Source organism: Schistocerca americana, chromosome 4, assembly GCF_021461395.2.
Source record: "Schistocerca americana isolate TAMUIC-IGC-003095 chromosome 4, iqSchAmer2.1, whole genome shotgun sequence".
Lineage (NCBI taxonomy): Eukaryota > Metazoa > Arthropoda > Insecta > Orthoptera > Acrididae > Schistocerca > Schistocerca americana.
Genome location: NC_060122.1, coordinates 455,957,260 through 455,978,726, shown reverse-complemented (window position 1 = coordinate 455,978,726; position 21,467 = coordinate 455,957,260). Strand labels below are relative to the sequence as shown.

At 37.3% G+C, this 21,467-nt stretch overlaps 1 protein-coding gene across 1 annotated transcript in view; it reads right to left on the bottom strand.

Moving 5' to 3' along the window:
* Positions 1 to 10,980: 10,980 nt before the first annotated feature.
* The window catches only part of LOC124612692 (UDP-glucose 6-dehydrogenase), a 101,732-nt gene continuing 91,245 nt past the window's right edge, over positions 10,981 to 21,467 (bottom strand). Inside the window, exon 11 of the mRNA XM_047141034.1 lies at positions 10,981 to 11,136. Within this exon, the coding sequence (XP_046996990.1) occupies positions 11,054 to 11,136 (83 nt within the window). The 3' untranslated portion in view covers positions 10,981 to 11,053. The remainder of the gene's footprint in view (positions 11,137 to 21,467) is intronic.

The window sequence follows — 21,467 nt, the reverse complement described above, 5'->3', positions numbered from 1 at the left end:
AAGATCAGGTGATCAGGATGGCCAGGCTGTAGGGAAATGGTGGCTGATAATTCTAGCATTTCCGAAATGGCGCTTCAGCAGCTGCTTAACTGGATTTGCAATGTGTGGAGGTGCACCATCTTGCATAAAAATGATCCCATCCACACATTCACACTGTTAGAGATCTGGAATGGTGTGGTTGCTCAAAAGACACGCATAGCGCTTACCAGTGATGGTACAGCTAACAGGACCAGGAGCACCTGTCTCTTCGAAAAAATATGGCCCTATGATATATGATGCAATAAACCTGCACCACACAGTGACCTTTTCAGGATGAATTGCTACTGGTTGATTTGCATGTGGATTTTCTGTTGCCCATATTCGACAATTCTGTGTAATGACATATCCTGTCAGATAGAAGTCCACAAAATCTTCCATGAACGATCATTGTCCACTTCCATGCGAGCAAGAAATTCTAAAGCAAAGGTCTCTCCTGCTGGCAGGCTCGCAGAAAGCAACTCATGCACTTGGGTAATTTTGAGTGGATAGCAAAGAAGGACGTTTCGTAGGATCTTATGCACCATGCTCATGAGTATCTCCAATGTTTGGGCAATTCTCCGTGCACTACATGTTTGCACATCACCACTTGTTTCCTCCTGCATTGCTGTGGCCACTGCTTCCACTGACTTCAAATCAAATTGTTTCTTCCCTCTGCCAGATTGCACACCAAAATAACCATCTTTGAATTTCCGAGTCATTTCCTCCAGACCCACGGCAGTCATTTGACCAACGCCGTTTTTCAAACCCTTCAGTGTCCAGAACTTCTGCAGAGCAACTTGTGCACAGTCATCATTCTTGTAATACAGCTTTACAAGCACTCCTACATTGAGACAGTCATGGCGAACATCACAGATGAGAAAGGACGAAAAGCCGTGTACCCGGTGTGTTTATACCAACTTCAGTGGGTCATGGGCATGACAGGTGTTTCCATTTATGTATTCTGACACATACAACACCATCTATTGTACAATTTTCACACAATTTTTTTTTTCTTCTGCCATACATTTCCTGCCTTCCCCAATAATATTCCATTGCAATTTGATGTCATTCTGACCAGTGTGTTATTTCTACAGCATTTTGAAAGTTTAATTATAATCACCCTGTATATAAACCAACATATAATTGATACACTGACTAATGAGTGGGAACATTTTATTTACAGCCACCTTCAAGTGCACATGGAGTCTTACAGAATTGGGCAAGTCAGTGCGACTTCAGATAAACCAAGTCAACTGATGATGCTGCTAACCAAGCAGGTTAACCATGCACATAGCAGGTAACACTGCTGACAGATATGCAATGGCAGTAATGATGAACATCATAGGCACAAAATTTTGGAACCAAAGTATAAAACTCTGTGATGTTTGAAATTTTCACGGCGTACTGTTTGTTCCATAAAAACACGGGAGAACTGCCGTAAGTCAGTAACATCTTGCCACGATATTTCGGCACAAAGTCTTTTGGCCATCTTCAGGTGAGTACAGCTGGAGAAGTACTGGCGAATACGCGCTGAGCTCTGCTATTTAAAGCCAAAGGGGCTGCATTGTATACTCTTGCAACAGAGCATAAAACTTATTCTGAACCATAGATTGGGATGCATAGTCATTATGCCATCCTTTGCAAATTAAACAAATTATCTGATGCTAACCTGGCCTCTGCAGGCTCCATTGAATTTGGGTTGCAACACACTTGAGAGGTTGGCCGAAAATCTTATATTGTGATAGTCTTTTTGTTGTGTCTGTCTATGACTCAGGATCTCCACTATATGGTGAGCAGCGATTTTCCTTTTCATAGTATTGAATCATTCAACCTTGCCGTGGTGGATGGGCATACATAAGTAACAGTATCACTCCTGTACACACATTTGGAATGAGTCAGGTTAAACATTAACAGCAAATCAGTTACAGCCACTTACACTGACAGTTCTGAAATTTACTTATAGATTATTTTATACTTGTGTACATTTTGGCAGAAAAACAGCTGCATGAAAAAAGAAAAACCATTATGCCTTCTCTTACCCTATTAAGCTTTTTTTTTTTTACCTCATACTTCAAATAAAGCAAGCATTTTTGGGTAATGTCTAGATTTATTTATTACAAAATTAAGAGTTAGGTTTTCGGATACATGAGGATTTCCAGATTGCTGCCTGCTCTCTACTGTTAACCTTTGTATACTCTTGCAACAGAGCATAAAACTTATTCTGAACCATAGATAGGGACGCATAGTCTATGTGGAAATTATTTTACTTCTAATGTTGTTGTGAATTTCACGCACTTTGCAGCCCAAATGTAGGTACACTACCTCTGTCTCGTGTGGAACACACAACTGTGTGCCAGGTTCAGAAATATGAAGTTTTGAAACTACTGGGATAACTGTATCTGATATTTGAAGTGTTTGACACACCTGTCAGCTCCAAGGCTGCATCACACTGGATGAAGATAGGTAACCTTGACAAAGTTAAGAGGATATCTGAATGATAAATAAATAGCTCAACAAGATGCAAATGGATACAAGGCAAAGAGAGTGGAGAGAAAGCAATAAATTTTGCAAGTTTTCAGTTAATGCTGTGTATTGCATAACTCATGATCCATCTTAGCAAAAATGTGGTGAGTCCTAACATAACTGCAGCAAAGATATTAATAATCAGTAATAATAATAAAGACTGGAAATATATCTTCATTCATCCATTGTACAAGATCGGGCACAAAACAAATATGAACAACTGCCAAAAAAATTTCTCTCCTTCAAGTCAATTTTCTCAGCCTGTCACAATAACAGAACAACAACTAAGTATAAAAATAATGGAGAGTACCTTGAACCAAGCAAGCTTCTGCCCTCTTTAGTGATGTGCAGAACAAATCTTCAATGTACAAACAATACTAAATACAAAGCAGTCAGAGACAGCCGAATCATCTGTTTATTTTTTTTTAACACTAACTAACAAGCAATCTCTCATTTCCATGCTCAAAGTACAATGGCTGAATCCTAAAATTCTAAATATAAATAAACAGACCCACGCCAATATAGAAAAGTGATATTCTTCAGCAAAATATCTGTATCTTACTGATCAAAACATGTCTCTGGCAGGGTAACAATCTGTTTTCACTCCTCTTTAACATGATTCTGGAGAGAGTCATCTGAGAATGCAAAAAAAAAAAAAAAAAAAAAAAAAAAACAAATGGAAAATTCTAAACTAGCAGAGACCCATACAATTAGAATGACAGAAAGATGAAATCAAAATTTCATGCCTAACTTCTGCAGATGACTTGGCCATATTAGCACTGACAGGTCACTGCAATGAAACACATAAAAACCCTCCAAGAATGTGCTTAAAAGTTTGCTTAAAAAATTCCTTCCATGAAAGCACAAATCATGAGTTCAAAACCTTGCATCCAAAAACTGTCTACAAAGTATATTCAGACTGAGAGAGTTCTGTATGTGAAGCACCTAGGTGAGATCTCTGAGAAGAGAAAAAATAGCATGGAGGATACACATACAGAAACTCAAGAAGACATATGGAAGAACTCATGATATCTACAACTAAAAATCTCTTGTCACACATTTAAATATCAGGCTGAAATGCTGTATGCCAGCAGTACTCTCAGACTTCACATAAAAGAAAGACATGGAAAACATCTGGAAACAGGAATGCAAAATTCTTGGCACAGGCATAAAGGGTTATGGCTATAGACAAAAATCAGAAAACAACAAAAAAATTCTCAAACTGTTTCACTGAAAAGGAGATAGAAAATTAAGGGGAACATCCATGGGCACTCAGCAACATGACTTACCTACAAGATTTTAACATACATAGAACAATTGAAAGCTATATCCTGTATTCAAAAGTCACAAAAGGTGATTGAAAGCTGTACATGAGATTCACAAATCACAAAAAACCAGAAAGTGGCCAGGAAAATTCGTTGTAGCTTTTAGACAGAAGCTCGTGCCAACAAAAAATTGACAGATGGTAAGTGAATTCAGAGAATGAAACTGCAAAGAATGCAGGAACAAAATGGACTGAAAAAAGAAAGAGAATTCATAGAGAGAGAAAAATCAGAGCTGCATTGGACCTCAGAAAAACTGAATCATAAGGCTTGCATGGTCCAATCACACATAATAATATTAATAATAATAATAATAATAATGTCTGAGAAAGGAAAGAATAATAATAATAACAATAATAATAATAGAAGATAGAAAAAAAATGAAAATAGAAGGAAACAAAACTAAACATTCAACACAAACCAAAATAAATTTTACCAGACAATAGATAACACACACATTAAAATAGACAATCCACCAAACATAACAGACATGGAACACTTCTGGAGCAACATATGGTCAAACCCGGTACAACATAACAGACAAGCACGGTGGATACAAGCAGAAACAGACACATACAAGATGATACCACAAATGCCTGAAGTGATAATTTTGCAACATGAAGTCACCCAAGCAATTAATTCTATGCACAATTGGAAAGACCCTGGAAAAGATAAAATAGCAAATTTCTGGCTAAAGAAGTTAACCTCAACACATTCACATCTAACTAAATTACTTAACAGTTACATTGCAGACCCATACACAGTCCCTGATACACTTACACAAGGAATAACTTATCTGAACCCTAAAGACTGAGCAGACACAGGAAACCCAGCAAAATATTGCCCCATAACATGCCTACCAACAATATACAAAATATTAACTTCAGTCATTACACAAAAATTAATGACACATACAACACAGAACAAAATTATAAATGAAGAACAAAAAGGCTGCTGCAAAGGAGCACGAGGATGTAAAGAGCAACTGATAATAGACGCAGAGGTGACATATCAAGCTAAAAGAAAGGTTGCTACACTAGGCATACATTGATTACCAAAAAGCTTTTGATAGTGTACCCCACTCATGGTTACTACAAATATTGGAAATATACAAAGTAGATCCTAAATTGATACAGTTCCTAAACATAGTAATGAAAAATTGGAAAACCACACTTAATATCCAAACAAATTCAAATAATATCACATCACAGCCAATACAGATTAAGTGTGGAATATACCATGGAGACTCATTAAGTCCTTCCTGGTTCTGCATTGCTCTGAACCCACTATCCAACATGCTGAATAATACAAATTATGGATACAATATTACTGGAACATACCCACACAAAATCACACATCTGCTATACATGGATGATCTAAAACTACAGGCAGCAACAAATCAACAACTCAACCAATAACTAAAGATAACAGAAGTATTCAGCAATGATATAAATATGGCTTTTGGAACAGACAAATGTAAGAAAAATAGCATAGTCAAGGGAAAACACACTAAACAAGAAGATTACATATTGGATAACCACAGCGACTGCATATAAGCGATGGAAAAAACAGATGCCTATAAATATCTAGGATTCAGACGAAAAACAGGAATAGATAATACAAATATTAAAGAAGAGCTAAAAGAAAAATATAGACAAAGACTAACAAAAATACTGAAAACAGAATTGACAGCAAGAAACAAGACAAAAGCTATAAATGCTTATACTATACCAATATTGACCTACTCATTTGGAGTAGTGAAATGGAGTAACACAGACCTAGAAGCACTCAATACACTTACACGATCACAATCCCACAAATATAGAATACATCACATACATTCAGCAACAGAAAGATTCACATTAAGCAGAAAGGAAGGAGGAAGGGGATTTATCGACATAAAAAACCTACATTATGGACATAATAGAGGGAAACATTCCACGTGGGAAAAATATATCTAAAAACAAAGATGATGTAACTTACCAAATGAAAGTGCTGGCATGTTGATAGACACACAAACAAACACAAACATACACACAAATTTCAAGCTTTCGCAACCAACGGTTGCTTCACCAGGAAAGAGGGAAGGAGAGGGAAAGACGAAAGGATGTGGGTTTTAAGGGAGAGGGTAAGGAGTCATTCCAATCCCGGGAGTGGAAAGACTTACCTTAGGCGGAAAAAAGGACAGGTATACACTTGCACACACACACATATCCATCCGCACATACACAGACACAAGCAGACATTTGTAAAGGCAAAGAGTTTGGCCAGAGATGTCAGTCGAGGCGAAAGTACAGAGGCAAATATGTTGTTGAATGACAGGTGAGGTATGAGTGGCAGTAACTTGAAATTAGCAGAGGTTGAGGCCTGGTGGGTAACAGGAAGAGAGGATATACTGAAGGGCAAGTTCCCATCTCCAGAGTTCTGACAGGTTGGTGTTAGTGGGAAGTATCCAGATAACCCGGACAGTGTAACACATCGACTACACCATTGCAGTTTCATAACCACTTCTACAACCCTTTAGATCACATAACATCAACAGATACAAAGAAAGTACATTGGAAAAAGAAAACACTACATGGCAAGCATCCGTTTCATCTAACACAGCCACACATCGATCAAGACGCATCCAACACATGGCTAAGAAAAGGCAATATATACAGTGAGACGGAAGGATTCATGAGTGCAATACAGGATCAAACAATAAACACCAGATATTACAGCAAGCATATTATTAAAGATCCCAATACCACAACAGATAAATGCAGGCTTTGCAAACAACAAATAGAAACAGTAGATCACATCACAACCAGATGTACAATACTAGCAAATACAGAATACACCAGAAGACATGACAATGTAGCAAAAATAATACATCAACAACTTGCCATACAACATAAACTAATAAAACAACACATTCCCACATACAATTATGCACCACAAAATGTACTGGAGAATGATGAATACAAATTATACTGGAACAGAACCATTATAACAGATAAAACAACACCACATAACAAACCTGACATCATACTCACCAATAAGAAGAAATTAACACAACTAATCGAGATATCCATACCAAATACAACAAATATACAGAAGAAAACAGGAGAAAAAAATTGAAAAATATATCCAACTGGCTGAGGAAATCAAGGACATGTGGCATCAGGATAAAGTTGACATTATACCAATTATACTATCAACTACAGGAGTCATACCACACAATATCCACCAGTACATCAACACAATACAGCTACATCCAAATGTATATATACAACTACAGAAATCTATAATTATTGATACATGTTCAATTACCCGAAAGTTCCTAAATGCAATGTAACATATACCATACAGTTAAAAGGAAGTCACACTTGATCAAGGTCCGCGTCACTTTCCATTTTTAACCAGACATAACATCTGAGAAAGGAAAGAAATAATAATAATTAGTTTGGAGATGGTATCTTGTTACTGTTTAGAGGAGTACAATTTTTAATGAACATGTGTGACAAGCATGTGTAATGTGCAGTGAACTGAGCTAACAAATCATGGCTTAAGGACTGATTTAATGCTTCAGTTTGGCACTAGCTGCTTGCCGCACCTTCAAGGTGCTACAGACATTCTTTGGGGTTCTGACAAAAGGGATATCATTGGAGTGTTCAACTCAACAATGTCACTCATTTTAACTTATTAGCAAATGTATACATAACACTTTCCAGACTTTTGTAATACACTACCTAACATATTCCTAATAATATTACACAGTGATATTTCACTTCTGTTAAGGGGATACGGAATCGGATTTTGGGTTAAAAAATCGAATTTTTTTTTATTGGCGTATTATATTCTGCCATGTTTCCTCTTTAAAATGACGTATCATACATAGCTCTCCTACAATTATAACTATTTTATTTTTATATATTTGTGAGATCGGGTATTGCGCTTTAGTTATACACGTCTCTCGTGGCTGACCATGAACTTTTTGGCAGTACCTTTAAAGTGACATGAATTCAAATATCCCGGTTTCCAGCAACTATTTATACACTAGTTGCCCGAAAATGTTTGTCTCTGGTTTCCTCAAGTTACTCTTTGACTTTGTGGCGGGACTGTTTTGTAAACAGTGTGATATAAGAAAGTAGTTGTTGTTGAGTTATTTCGTATTTAGTGCTTCATTTTTCGCAGTGAAAATGCCTAGAGCTAAAGCAAAAGTATTTGAAAAGCGTGTGAACTGGCAAAAGAAAAGAAATAATGATTCATTAGCAAAGCAAAGCAGTTCATCATCATCACTGTTGGAAAATGTGAATCCACTTATTACTGATTTGCCGAACGAACTTACACCAAATGAAAACAGTGCTTCTCATAAAAAACTAAGAGATTTGGAAGAGAAATATAATTTACTTGATAGAGGGAATGAAGTTTTTGAACTCATTGATACGAATATATTGTGTGAAGCTCTTGAAAACAGTTTGTGCTGCAAAAAATGTCATGGAAACGTTTCTCTGAAAGTAGAATCCCATGTTGGCCTGGCTGCCCAGTTTAATTTAATATGCAGTGTTTGTAAATACAGCTGTAAGTTTCCAAGTTCGGTTTCAGTAACTGTAAATAATGGATACAAGAAAACTGAACTTTATAGTGTAAATATTAGGTTAGTTTATGGATTGCGAGCAATTGGTAAGGGCAAAGCAGCTGGTGATATGCTATGTGGTGTTCTAAATCTTCCAAGTGCACCTTCAAAGTTTGAAGCTTACAATTATGTACCAGGATCTGCAGTTGAAGATGTAGCACAGAAGTCAATGCAGGTTGCTGTGGAAGAAGCAGTGGAAGAAAATGACGGCAGTCGTGACCTCACAGTGGCGTTTGATGGCACGTGGCAGAAAAGGGGCCACACCTCCAACAATGGTGTTGTAACAGCAACTAGTGTTGATACTGGCAAGGTTATTGATGTTGCAATAATGTCTAAATACTGTAGGTGCACAGGCAGGCTGAAAAATGAACACAGTGATGACTGTATTGCTAATTATTATGGTAGTAGTGGTGGCATGGAGGTTGCTGGGGTGAAGAAAATTTTTCATCGCTCTTCACAGTGGTATAATGTTCGCTATGTCAAATATCTGGGAGATGGTGACTCTAAAGCATTCAAAGAAGTTTTGGAAAGCAAACCATATGGGAACAGTGTAAATATAAGCAAACTTGAATGTATAGGACATGTGCAGAAGAGAATGGGTGCCAGGCTGAGAAGGTTAAAATCAGTTATGAAAGGGAAAAAACTAGATGATGGGAAAACCTTGGATGGCAGAGGAAGATTGACTGATTCCATAATAGACCACATTCAGAACTGCTATGGCCTTGCAATCAGGCAAAATACAGGCAATCTTGAAGAAATGAGGAGAGCTATATGGGCTTTATATTTCCACACCGCATCCACGGATGAGCATCCACAACATGGTTTGTGCCCCAAAGGTGAAAACAGCTGGTGTAAATACAATAGGGGACTAACAACAGGAGAGAAATACATTCACCACCACAGTCTACCATCAGCCATCATGGCAGAAATAAAGCCCATTTTCAGAGATCTGGCTGACAGAAGTCTTCTGATGAAATGTCTTCACGGAAAAACGCAGAACCCCAACGAGTGCTTGAATAGTGTGATATGGCATCGTCTCCCAAAAACAGTGTTTGCCGGAATTAATACACTACATTTTGGTGTGGCAACCTTCAATCTTGGAAATATAACTAAATGCCAGGTCCTTCAAAAGTTGGGTATGTGTGTTGGTTCCCGTACGGTACGTGCTATGTTCTTTTTAGATCAGCACAGACTAAGGCATGCTGATAATATAATCAAGACATTAGTGAAAAAAGCAAGACAGGTGCAGAGGGGTGCCAAAAGAAGACTTGAAGATGATTATGAAGACTGTGAAGGGGGTATTAGCTACGGATCAGGAATGTTTTAATCTTCTTTCTCCGTTTCCCGTAAGTTTACTTTTTACTTCATCTAGGAACATTATCTCAGGTACTGGTCAACCTAGAAGTCTGAAATTTTTATGACGTAGTGACATAGGTCCCTATTACATACTGAAACAACGATTTTTTAATTACTTGATTTACAAAAGACTTAGGGGTGATAGTCTAGTAAAAAGCGATGGAAAAAATTTACTTAAAAATAAATGTACAATATCTCTGTAAGAAAATACTTTGACAATAAACTGTTGTTTCAGTATTGTTGTAACATATGAATGCACATACAGTAAAATTTTTACCTCTCTGTCTCCAGTAGTTTGTGAGAAAATGTTCCCTATAGTAGGCATATATTAACATTGCGGGGATAGGTGATTCCATATCCCCTTAATACCCTTTTCATTTTGCCCAGTTTTCTCAAAGTTGCGAGGTGACAAGAATGTTTTATAACTCCTTTGTACTTTTTTCCTTTTTCCTGTCCCTAACATAATCAATTTTTTCAGTTTGTTGGCCCAGTGTCAAGAAACATCACTTACACATTTATTTTTTCATCATACATCTTCAGTAGTACACTAAAACAGAGAAGCAGGGCACTCCAAATTATACTGCATGTTCTGGACCTGACCACAATCAACCCTCATCCTTCAAGCTCCAGCTTGCTAAGTTTGTCACTTATCATTCATTCATTCATTCACACATTGTGTTCTGTAAATCTCACCACAATGGAAAGGCTATGGGGATGTGGAATGAATCATGTCACACATTAACAGGCAGAAGCAGCCACAGCAGGTTACTTCATTGATGCCACAACTGAATAATCTCTAAGTCTTCAAGTGATGTTTTCACTGTTTTCTTCAATACATTTGTCTTGGAAGGTAGGGGATAGGGGCAGGTTAGTAATTCAAACACATTGAAGATCGTGTTATGCAGAACATCCAAGATATTACAAGCAGTGGCTTAATTAAGAGTACACCTCAATTATTGTAAATTATATTCATCATTCGTGAGGCATGCCATCTGTGACCTCTAGTTATTTAAAAAATTAGAAATCAATGCAATCTTAATGTGTGCAGCATTATAATTTAAATAATTAGAAAAAGGTGAAGAATGAAACAGTTCTGTCAGTTTCAGGGAGAAAGTGGGCTGTACCTGACTCCACAAATACTTAAATGAATTCCAGTATATTTTTTTTTATTGGGATGTAAGTTCTTACACATTACAGTGCCATCATAAATGCATCAATGTACTTTATTGCACTGCAGTAGCAATGTTGCCAGGGAAGGATGTAGCCATGATCTCCCATAAGAAAGTCTCCCAGCACCTGGAGAGAAACAAATAAAACAGTAATTAGAATGACAAGATTTTTTTTAACAATTAGCATCTCAAATATTTGTTGAGTAATTGTACTTGTACTTCAATTATTATTTTATTTTGAGTTTTTGGATATGGTTTCAGTGTATAAATAACTTACTTATATGTGGAAAGCTAACATTACATGCATGCTTAGTGTGGCTCTGTTGATAAAATACAATACTTATAGCTACATCTACATACATACTCTAGAAGCCATAGTATGGTGTGTGTTGGAGAGTACCTTATACCACTACTAATCATTCCCTTTTCAGTTCCATTCACAAATGGAATAGGGATAAGACTCTAAAGTTGCCATTTTGGTCAGTTTTGAGAACTGTCATGCCACAAGAACTAAATTTTATAGGTGACACATAAAACTTATTACATTCCAGAGCATTATTGGTTATTCATTTTGTATAAGAATTCTGTAATGAATAACAAATCTGTACTCGTGGCTAGTGCCTCCTTGTAAGCATCTGTGGGATAGATGGTTCACTATTGATGGACTGAGCTTGTGCTCTCTTGAAATGTCACGATCAACTCTTTAGCAAATTCTTAATGTAATTTGGAGTAAATAAAAGTGCGTGCAAGAAGAGATCATGGATGTTTGACTGAAAAACACAAGAAACAAAGTCTACACTGCACCATTTGAAACAAGCAGCGTATTTCTTGTCCATTGACATTGTGCTTCTTCGCAAAAACACCCACTTGCATTCTGCTGAGTTGATGGAGGATTTGTTCCAACAGTTTAAATGGGTAGTTTCTGAACATTAATCTTATAGCCTGGTCTTGGCCTTGAGTGATTATCATCATTTTCCCAAATAGAAGGACTTTGTGGGGGAAGGAGCACTGTGGAAATGACAACAAACTGAGAGAGGACATTAGTGCCTGATTCAACAACTTGATGGCAACTGAGAATGCAAAAGGCATGTGAAAGCTTGTGGAGACATACATAAAATGTTTTTAAACTTGAAGAGAGACTACATACAAAAATAGCTAAGATATCAAAATATGTTGTAACATGAGTTTCCTTTCCTCATCTTGAACTAAAGTACTTGGAGAAACCAACATTACTCTTATTCTACGTATCATTAATATGTTGTTTCCAATTAAATTTCTTATCAGTCTGGCTACTAATTGTTTGTTTTCTTTAACATTTTTTGCTAGTTACTGTCCTTACTTTATGCTCTTCCTTTATTGGTTAAGTTATGCACTGTCTAATACAGATTTGTGGGTACCATGTTTTATGTTAAAATGTAATCATACAATAACGTTAATCACTCCTCCTATTGACATATGTCAGTTGTATTCCATTTTAACTTAGTTTTGTCAGCAAAAATAACTATTTTGCTTCACAAATATAAGAGAGGTCATTTATGTCCTTGTGATTTTCAATTTGTAGACTGGTTTGATACAGCTCTCCACATTAGACTTCCCAAGATTTAACTTTATATACAAAGTTAAAAAATTTCTCTTTTCCAGGAATGTTTATCTTGCTATTGACAGTCTTCATTTTACATCCTGTCTACTTTGTCACTTACATTATTGCCCAAATAGCAAAATTGTCTACTACTTTTAATGTTTCATTTCCTAATCTAATTCTTCAGCATCACCTAATTTAATTTGACTACATTGTTTCCTTCATTTTACTTTCATTGATATTCATCTTATTACCTCTTTTCACAACACTGTGCATTCTGTTCAAATGCTCTTCTAAATCTTTTCCCATCCCTGACTGAATTAAAACGTCATCAACAAACATCAAAGTTTTTACTTCTTCTCATCGATTTATAATTCCCTTTCCAAAATGTCCCCATTTCTTTTAGATATCACTAAACATATGGTTTGAATAACATCAGGCATGTACTACAATAATGTTTCACTCCCTTGTTACCAATGCTTCCTTAAGTTCTTATAACCCCAGTCTAGTTTTCTGTACAAGTGGTAGATTACTTTTTGCTTCCTGTATTTTATTCCTCTTACATTCAGAATTTCAAAAAGTGTATTGAGCCGCATTGTTGAAAGCTTTCTCTACATAAAAGAATCTGTTAAAGGTAGGATTGCCCATTTTAAGTGTATCACCTAAGGTAAGTCTTAGGGTCAGTTTGCCTAACATGTTCCTACATTTCTCTGGAACACAAACTGATCTTCCCCAATGTCAGCTTTTGCCAATTTTGCATTCTTATGTATTCATGCCTTTCAGCACCTGTTGTCTATGGATTCAGAATTATTACCTTCTTTTTGAAGTCCAAGAGTATTTTCTCATATATCTTGCATACTAGATACTAGGTTGAATAGTTCTATCATGCCTCTCTCTCTCTCTCTCTCTCTCTCTCTCTCTCTCTCTCTCCCTCCCTCCCAAGGATCTCAATAACTCTGAGCAAATACCATCTCGGGTCTTTTTTCAACATAGGTCATTTAGTCCTCTGTCAAATTATTCTCACAATTTGTCTCATCATAACCTACTTCCTTTTCTCATTCAACAACATTGACTTGAAGCTCATTTCTCTTCTATATATTCCTTCCACTTTTCAGCTTTCTGTCCTGGCTCTTGATATTCATAGAGCTCTTTCTTTTTAATCCAAAGGTCTCTATTTTCCTACAGGTAACATTTGTTTTTTCCTCTAATCATACATGGTTCTAAAGCCTTGTATTTCTTGTCCAGCTATTCCTTCTTGGCCATTTTGTACATTCTGCACTCACTTTTTAGATGTGTGTATTTGCTGTCACCTGCTTGATTTGCTGAGTTTTTATATTTTCTCCTTTCATCATATCAGTAAACATCTCATTTGTTATCCAAGGATTTCTGCTGGGCCACATGGTTTGCCTGTTTGATCCTCTGCTGTCACCACAATCTACCTGTTTATCTTCTATTGTATTTCTTATCCCCATTTCTGTCAATTGTTGCTTAATACTCCTTTTGAAACTGTAAACTGCCTCTGAATTTTTTTCAATTTATCCACCTTTCTGCAGTTTCTTCAGTTCTAAGCAGCAGTCAATGAATTACATGTGCAGAATACACACATGGTCTTGGGGCTGGTTTGTAGTATAAAACCTGGTTTCGAAATCTCTGTTACCATTATGTAATCTGTTTGGAGCCTTCTGGTGTCTTATCTTATATATCCGGTATTTTATTTTTTTATATACATATAAAAGGCATGTCTGGAAAGTAAATACTATTTTGGAAAATAAGTCTAAACATTTTTTTTTTTTCAAACCAAACTTTATTTTCACAAGAAAGAGCATCACTTGAACTCTTAGTCTATGCAGTAGTCACAATTGTTCAAACATTTGTAACAGCAGGAAAGTAACTTTTCTATGCCTCTTCATAGAAAGATGCTGCTAATGAAAACAGCTACTGCTGAACCCCATTTTTTGCACTGCCATCCCTATCATAGTGCCTTCCTCCAAAATCACACTTCAAGTTCAAGAACAAGTGGTAGTCAGAAGCTGCGAGACTGGGGCTGTATGATGGGTGATCCAACCGCTCCCAACCAAATTGCTGAGTGACACCAGAACAATGGGGACATGCATTGTCACAAAGCAACACAGAGCCTTGACTGAGTATTCCACGCCTTTTGTTTTGAATTCAGTGCTTAAGTTTTCAGTGGTTGGTTGGTTGGTTGTTTCGGGGAAGGAGACCAGACAGCAAGGTCATCGGTCTCATCGGATTACGGAAGGACGGGGAAGGAAGTCGGCCGTGCCCTTTGAAAGGAACCATCCCGGATTTAGGGAAATCACGGAAAACCTAAATCAGGATGGCCGGACGCGGGATTGAACCGTCGTCCTCCCGAATGCAAGTCCAGTGTCTACCCACTGCGCCACCACGCTCAGTTTTCAGTGTTTCACAGCATTGTACCACATTGACAGTCTCACCTTTGGGAAGGAAGTTGTCAGACAGTCTGCCCTGAATGCAGTGCACAATTTTTTGTGCAAGAAATGTTTTGATTTTTTTTTTGGGGGGGGGGGGGGGGGGGTGAGATTGTGAGAACCTCCAGTCCATCAACTGTTGTTTTGATTCTGGAGGGACCTCACAAACCCATTTCATCAACAGTCGCAATTCTATTTAAGAATTCATCTCCCGCATAAAGTATTCGGTACGAAATGTCAAAGCACTGCAGTCACTTTGTTTTGCGGACTTCTATAAGCATTTTCAGAACCCAAAGGGAACACAATTTGCAAGAATTTAAGTGATTTGTGACAATCTTGTGCAAAACCATTTTCTAAATCTTTGGAAACTCTACATAGACCATTTTTATTGTGAACTGTCTGTTTTCATGAATTTTCTCAATTGCTTTCTCGACTAAACCATCATTAAATTGTCCCACCCACTTTCTCATCATTTCATGTCATTACATTTTCATGATAAATCTCTAAAAGCTGATGAATTTTAACTGGCTGAGAATTCTTCCCTTTCAAAAACCATATTACAGAAGGCGCTTCATACTCTGTAGGCTCAGAGATGGTCTTAAAAGTTTTGAGTGATCACTAAAAAATGTGAACACAACACAATCCTGCTGTAATGACATCAGTGGAAAGACAATGAACCAGAGAGGCGAGTGTGAATGTGTGGAACTGTGATGCTAGTGCTGCGGTGGTAGTAGAATGAGACTTTACTTAGTTTCTGGACACACCTTGTACAGTTGGAAGGTGATTCTTGGTCGACATGATTATTTCTGGTTGGTTAAATGTGGTATATAGGTCACAATTAATATTACGTGGGGAATATAAAATGTTGGAGTAATTTGTGAATAGTGAATGAAAACATCATGCAGGATCTACATTGCCACTAACTGTTCAACCATATAATTTTTGGAGTATATTTTCTACAAGTTAAAGTCTTTAAAATATATATATATATATATTATATATAATGCTATGGGCTAAAGAATTAGCGTTGTTGCTCTACAGTTTCCACATTTCAGCAGTTCATTAGCAACACATGTAAAATAGTTGCCCAATTAGATTGTCATCTTCAATATCAAGCATTGTGATATTAGATAAGGAGGCTACTGGGATAAATGCACATTTTTTCCTCAGTTACAATCAAACTGTACTATATTACTTCATGTCAGTTTGAATGTAGCAAGTTGGAGCCGTGATCTGCTTTCAAAATACCTTCTTTATTATAAATCTTGTTAATAAAAGAATGTATTTTTGTAGTGCAATTTATAACTAAAATAGCACATTTTTAAACTAAATATTGACCTAATTGAGCACAATTGTTCTCTAGCCTTACTTTTTCAGTAAAATTGGTTTAGCTGAAAATAGCTGTTAGAAGGAGCAGTGAAATATCTGCAGCTTTCATCTGGAATCCCAGTAAAAATGCTATTAATGAATGTAATTTATTTGGGTTCATTATCAAAATTATGGTAAGCAGCACTCTGTCCTTTTAATAATATTATTGTTATGCCATCCTGGGCTTTCTGGGGTTAGTTTAAATTAGGAAATAAATTTAAATCATTCAATCAATGAATTAAAATCATGCCCTCAATGTGTATGCGATGATTTACACTTCAGCAATATAAGATGATGAATAAGGTTGAAAACTGTATTTCTTCATGCATTGTATTCCATAGATACCATTCAGAGGATGAACCTTCAGGTGTATGGAATGAGTCAAGTTATACATGAAAAACAGACAAGCAAATGATATAAACTTAAATCATACACTGTAGCAATGATAAACTGAAATGCTTAATACTCTTTGTAATTATGACAGTGAAATATAACCTAGCAAATTAGAGAGGAAGCCATAACACTGAAAAAAGCTGTTTGTTCCTCTGCTGAACTCCAGTTGGAATCCCAACAATATTAGGAAATAAACAGATTGCTAGTCACTGTAAAGATTGTCTGTTGAGCTGCAGGCAGGCACAATGAAAAGACTGTTACAAATTATATTTATTGGCTAAAGCCTTCTTCACCGAAGAAAACAAACACACATCCACACAAGCAAGCACACCTCATGCACGATGACCACTACTACTGGCAGCTCAGACTGGAAATGCTTAGAAAGACATCTGCGAGGTGTGAGGTTATCTACTTTACACAATAACTTCTTCTGAACAAATACTTTATTTACTTCAGCCGCACTACACCAAAAAGGTAATTCCTTAAGAGAACAGGGAGCTTACGTCTGTAGAAAGATCATACCTTTGTTTTTTGATCAACATAATGACAGATGCTTCTAAGGGCATAATGCTCTTGATTAATTTTTATCCATGTGTTGACTCCCTTTTAACTTTTTGTCCAACTGGACCACAAAGAATTTCACACACTGCTTCATTCAGTACATGGCTATTGATGTCTACTTCTGGTGCTAAAAGGTCATCTTTGCTTGTTTAAAATTGTATAATATGAGTCTTTGAGAGATTAAGACCAACTGTTAGCTGTGAATCACTTGGAGGAATGTCCACTATTATCTGAGTTGCATCTACTAATTTGAATTTGGACCTTGATTAGCATGCTCATGTCAGCAGCAAATGTTACAGTTTTTGAACTGTTCTTTAAAGTCATTAGAAGATCATCTATGTATGTTAAAATAAGTAATCCTAATGCAACCTTCGTGGGAGCCCACAGTATGTTTCGCCATTCCGAGATTAGTATCATTCTTGTGGCACAGTCTGATAATGTGATTCTTGGCTTTCTGTTGTGATGGTACGATGCCATTTGTTCGAGAAATATGTTACTTATGCCATAAAAATTTAGTTTGTCAAATAATATTTTGTGTTCCACACTATTAGTTACTTTGTCAAGGTTACAGACTATACCAACAGGATAATATTTATTGTTTAGCTTTGCCAAGAATTCACTTGAGTTCCCGTATGACTTTCTCAGTGGAAACCTATTATGAAAAGTCAAACTACAAGGCATTTAACACATTCTGCTCGTAAGAATGAGACAACATTCTATCATAGGCTACTCACTCAAACACTTTTCAAAAGATTGTAAGGAATCAATCAGGTCCGTAATTAAAAGTGGTTTGCGTATTTCTAGTTTTATAGATGGGTGCTACTACTGCACATTTAAGTCTGTCAGGAAATACACCCCACGTCTTTGACTGACTGACTAAAATGTAGCTTACGACTAATCCTATTGAGTCACAACAAAATTTTAATACGCTGAAACACCACAATATCCAGCAGCACAACTACTTTTTACACATAATCTTCTTCTTCCATTGGCTCTACATCCCAGGATGGGACTTGGCCTCCTCAATAATTTTCTGCCATTCCTCTCTGGACTTCGCCATGGACCTCCAGTTATGGCAACCGACTCTGGCAGTGTCCTCTCCAACCTCGTCGCTCCATCTCAACCTAGGTTGTCCTCTTGCTCTTCGTCCTCTAGGTTCACTGCAGCAGGCTTTCCTTGTGGGATCTATCTCGAGTTACATTACATGTTGAGCCCATCTCAGTCTACGCAGCTTTTTGAACTTTACCACGTCATCCTCCTTATAGCAGTCATAAAGTTAATCATTTCTTCACCTTTTCCAGGTCCTATTTACATATACAGGTCCAAAAATCCTCAGTATACTTCTTTCACGTGACCACAATTTTGTTTTTCATCTTGCTTCATAATTGTCCATGTTTCTGAGTCATAAGTAAGTACTGGGCATATCAGCATTTTGTAAAGTCGGCACTTAGTCCCTATTGATATAAGCTTGGATTTAAAATGTCGCCACATTCCAAAGCAGCATCGGTTAGAAGCACTTACGCCAGCCATAATTGCAGTAAAGGTGGTGCCATTTGAGCCCATATAGGTGAAACATTCCACTCACTAAAATGTCAATCCATCAAGGGTTATTGTGGGCTGTAAGGGCTGGTGAGTGCCATTATACATATACTTTGTCTTTTCTTCATTAATTCTCAGGCCCATCTTCTCTGCACTCAGTTTTAGAGCTGAAAATGTGCTTTGTAGATCTCTAAGTGTTCTGCTCATTAAATCCAAGTCATCTGCATATCCCAGCAATTGTCCAGACTTATAGTAGATAGTTCCTCTTGTCTGAATACCCGATTCACATACCACTTTTTCAAGTGCCAGGTTAAAAAGTAGGCAAGAAAGCCCATCTCCTTGCCTTAGCCCACTGAGGTGATAGTCTTGACTGCACTTGCATGGTACTCTGGGGATACTTTAGGGTAACCTCTGTTCAATGCACCAATTTTCCAGGCACTCTAAATCCCCGCATTGCCCCATAAAGTTTGGCCCGGTTTATTGTGTCAAATGCAGATTTAAAGTCAATGAAAAAACCAACATTGAATTTACTGGTCTTTTCTACTATTTGTCAGAGAGTATATACCCGGTTTACAGTTGACTTTCCTGGTTTGAACCCACATTGATAGTTTCTGATCTGCTATAGGTGAAAGTCTACTAAACAGGATATTAGATAGTACTTTATATATAATATTTAAAAGTGTTATGCCTCTGTAGTTGCTGCATTCAAATAGATCTCCTTTCTTGTGCACCAGACACACTATCCCTATATTCCATTCTTCTGGTAACTCTTCCTTTTCCCAGATGAGGCACTCAGTCTTGTAGATCCTACGATTTAGCTCAACTCCTCCAGCTTTCACTAGCTCAGATGTTATATTGTCAGTCCCTGGTGCTTCATTGTTCTTCAATGGGACAATGGCTTTCTTCACTTCTCCTTGGGTGGGGGTGGGGGGAGGCATCACCTTCTGGAGCAACTGGGGACTCTGAAGCATCCAACAGTTCACTGAAATACTCTACCCAATGCTTCAATACCTCTTGATCATCGGTCAGTAGTGTCCCATTTTTACTTTTACACAGGTCGATGCGCAGCTTAAATGCTCTTCTTTCACTATTCATTTCCTGATAAAATATTCTAACATCATTTGTTTTCCCAATTGTCTCCAGCTCTTCAGTCTGCTTTCTTTCCCATTCCCTTTTCTTTCTCCAATACAGTTTCTTCCCTTCTTTACTCTTATCTTGATAATTTCTTTTTGCTAAACAAGTATATGATTTTTCAAGCATTTTCCTGTATGCCAGATTTTTCTCCTGACTTTTCTCTTACATTCTTCATCAAACCAGGAATTCCTTGGTTGTTTTCCTTCTTTCCCTACCACTACTTCTACTGCTTTAATGACTGCATCACTGCAAGTGTTCCATTCCTGATCCAGGTTATCACTTACACTAGGGGTGTATATTGCAAGATTCTCAGCAACTTGCGCAGAATACGTTTTAAAGAGGTCTTCATTTTTTAACTTCGATACCATATACTTACTTTGAGGTGTTCCTTTGACTTTTCTTGCATTGGATATTCGAGCTCTTAGTTTCGCAATTACAAGGTAGTGGTCTGAATCTACATTAACTGAATCTACATTAACTCCTCTGTAAGTTCGTACATTAGTAAATTTGAGGAATGTCTGCCATCAATAATTACATGGCCAATTTGGTTGAAGGTACTCTGATCAGGGCTACAACATGTTGCTTTATGAACCCTTTTGTGTGGGAACATAGTGCTACCTACAGTCATGTTATGTGACAGTGCAAACTAAATGACTCTGTGGCCATTGTCATTTGTGTATTCATGGAGGCTGTGCTTTCCTATTAATGGGAGGTAATGTTGTTCTTTACCAATCTGTGCACTGAGGTCTCCAATAATTATTTTAGTGTCATACACAATGCATCTATCATAAGTTCTCTTGAGGTTCTCAAAGGTGTCTTTATCCTGGTCATCTGATATTTCTGTGGGTGCATATACATTGATCAATGGGTAGTTTGAGAATCGGGTCTTCAATCACATTTGTGAGATCCTAGATGTTATTCCAGTGAATCCACTCACTAAGTGTTTACATTTTTGTCTTACCGCGAACACTGTACCAAATTCATGGTGGCTCTCCGAACCATGGTAGAAAATTATCCAGCTTCCCCTATCAAGAATTCCATGTCCAGTCCATCGTATTTCCTGTAGGGCAATTATGCCTGCCTTGGTTTTACTGAGTTGATCTAGCAGTGACCTCAGGGCCCCCGATCTGTACAGCGATTGTACGTTCCAGGTTCCAATAAATACATCATTTTTTCGTTTGCCTTTAACAGTACCATGTCGTCGTTCATAAATTCCTCCGGCTTCTTTACTCTGAGGTTCCTGAACAAGAGTTTTTTTTTACAGGAAGGAGTTGTTAGCCACTTGCCCAACCCCCAACTTGGAGGACCAGGATTTGTATGAAGTTTACTCCTTTAGGGAAGCTGGCTTCACTACGCCTATAGAGCCCTCCCTGCCCTATGTTGTGGGACACACTTTGTCTGACTCCTTTGTCAAGAGCACTCCAGCTTGAGTGA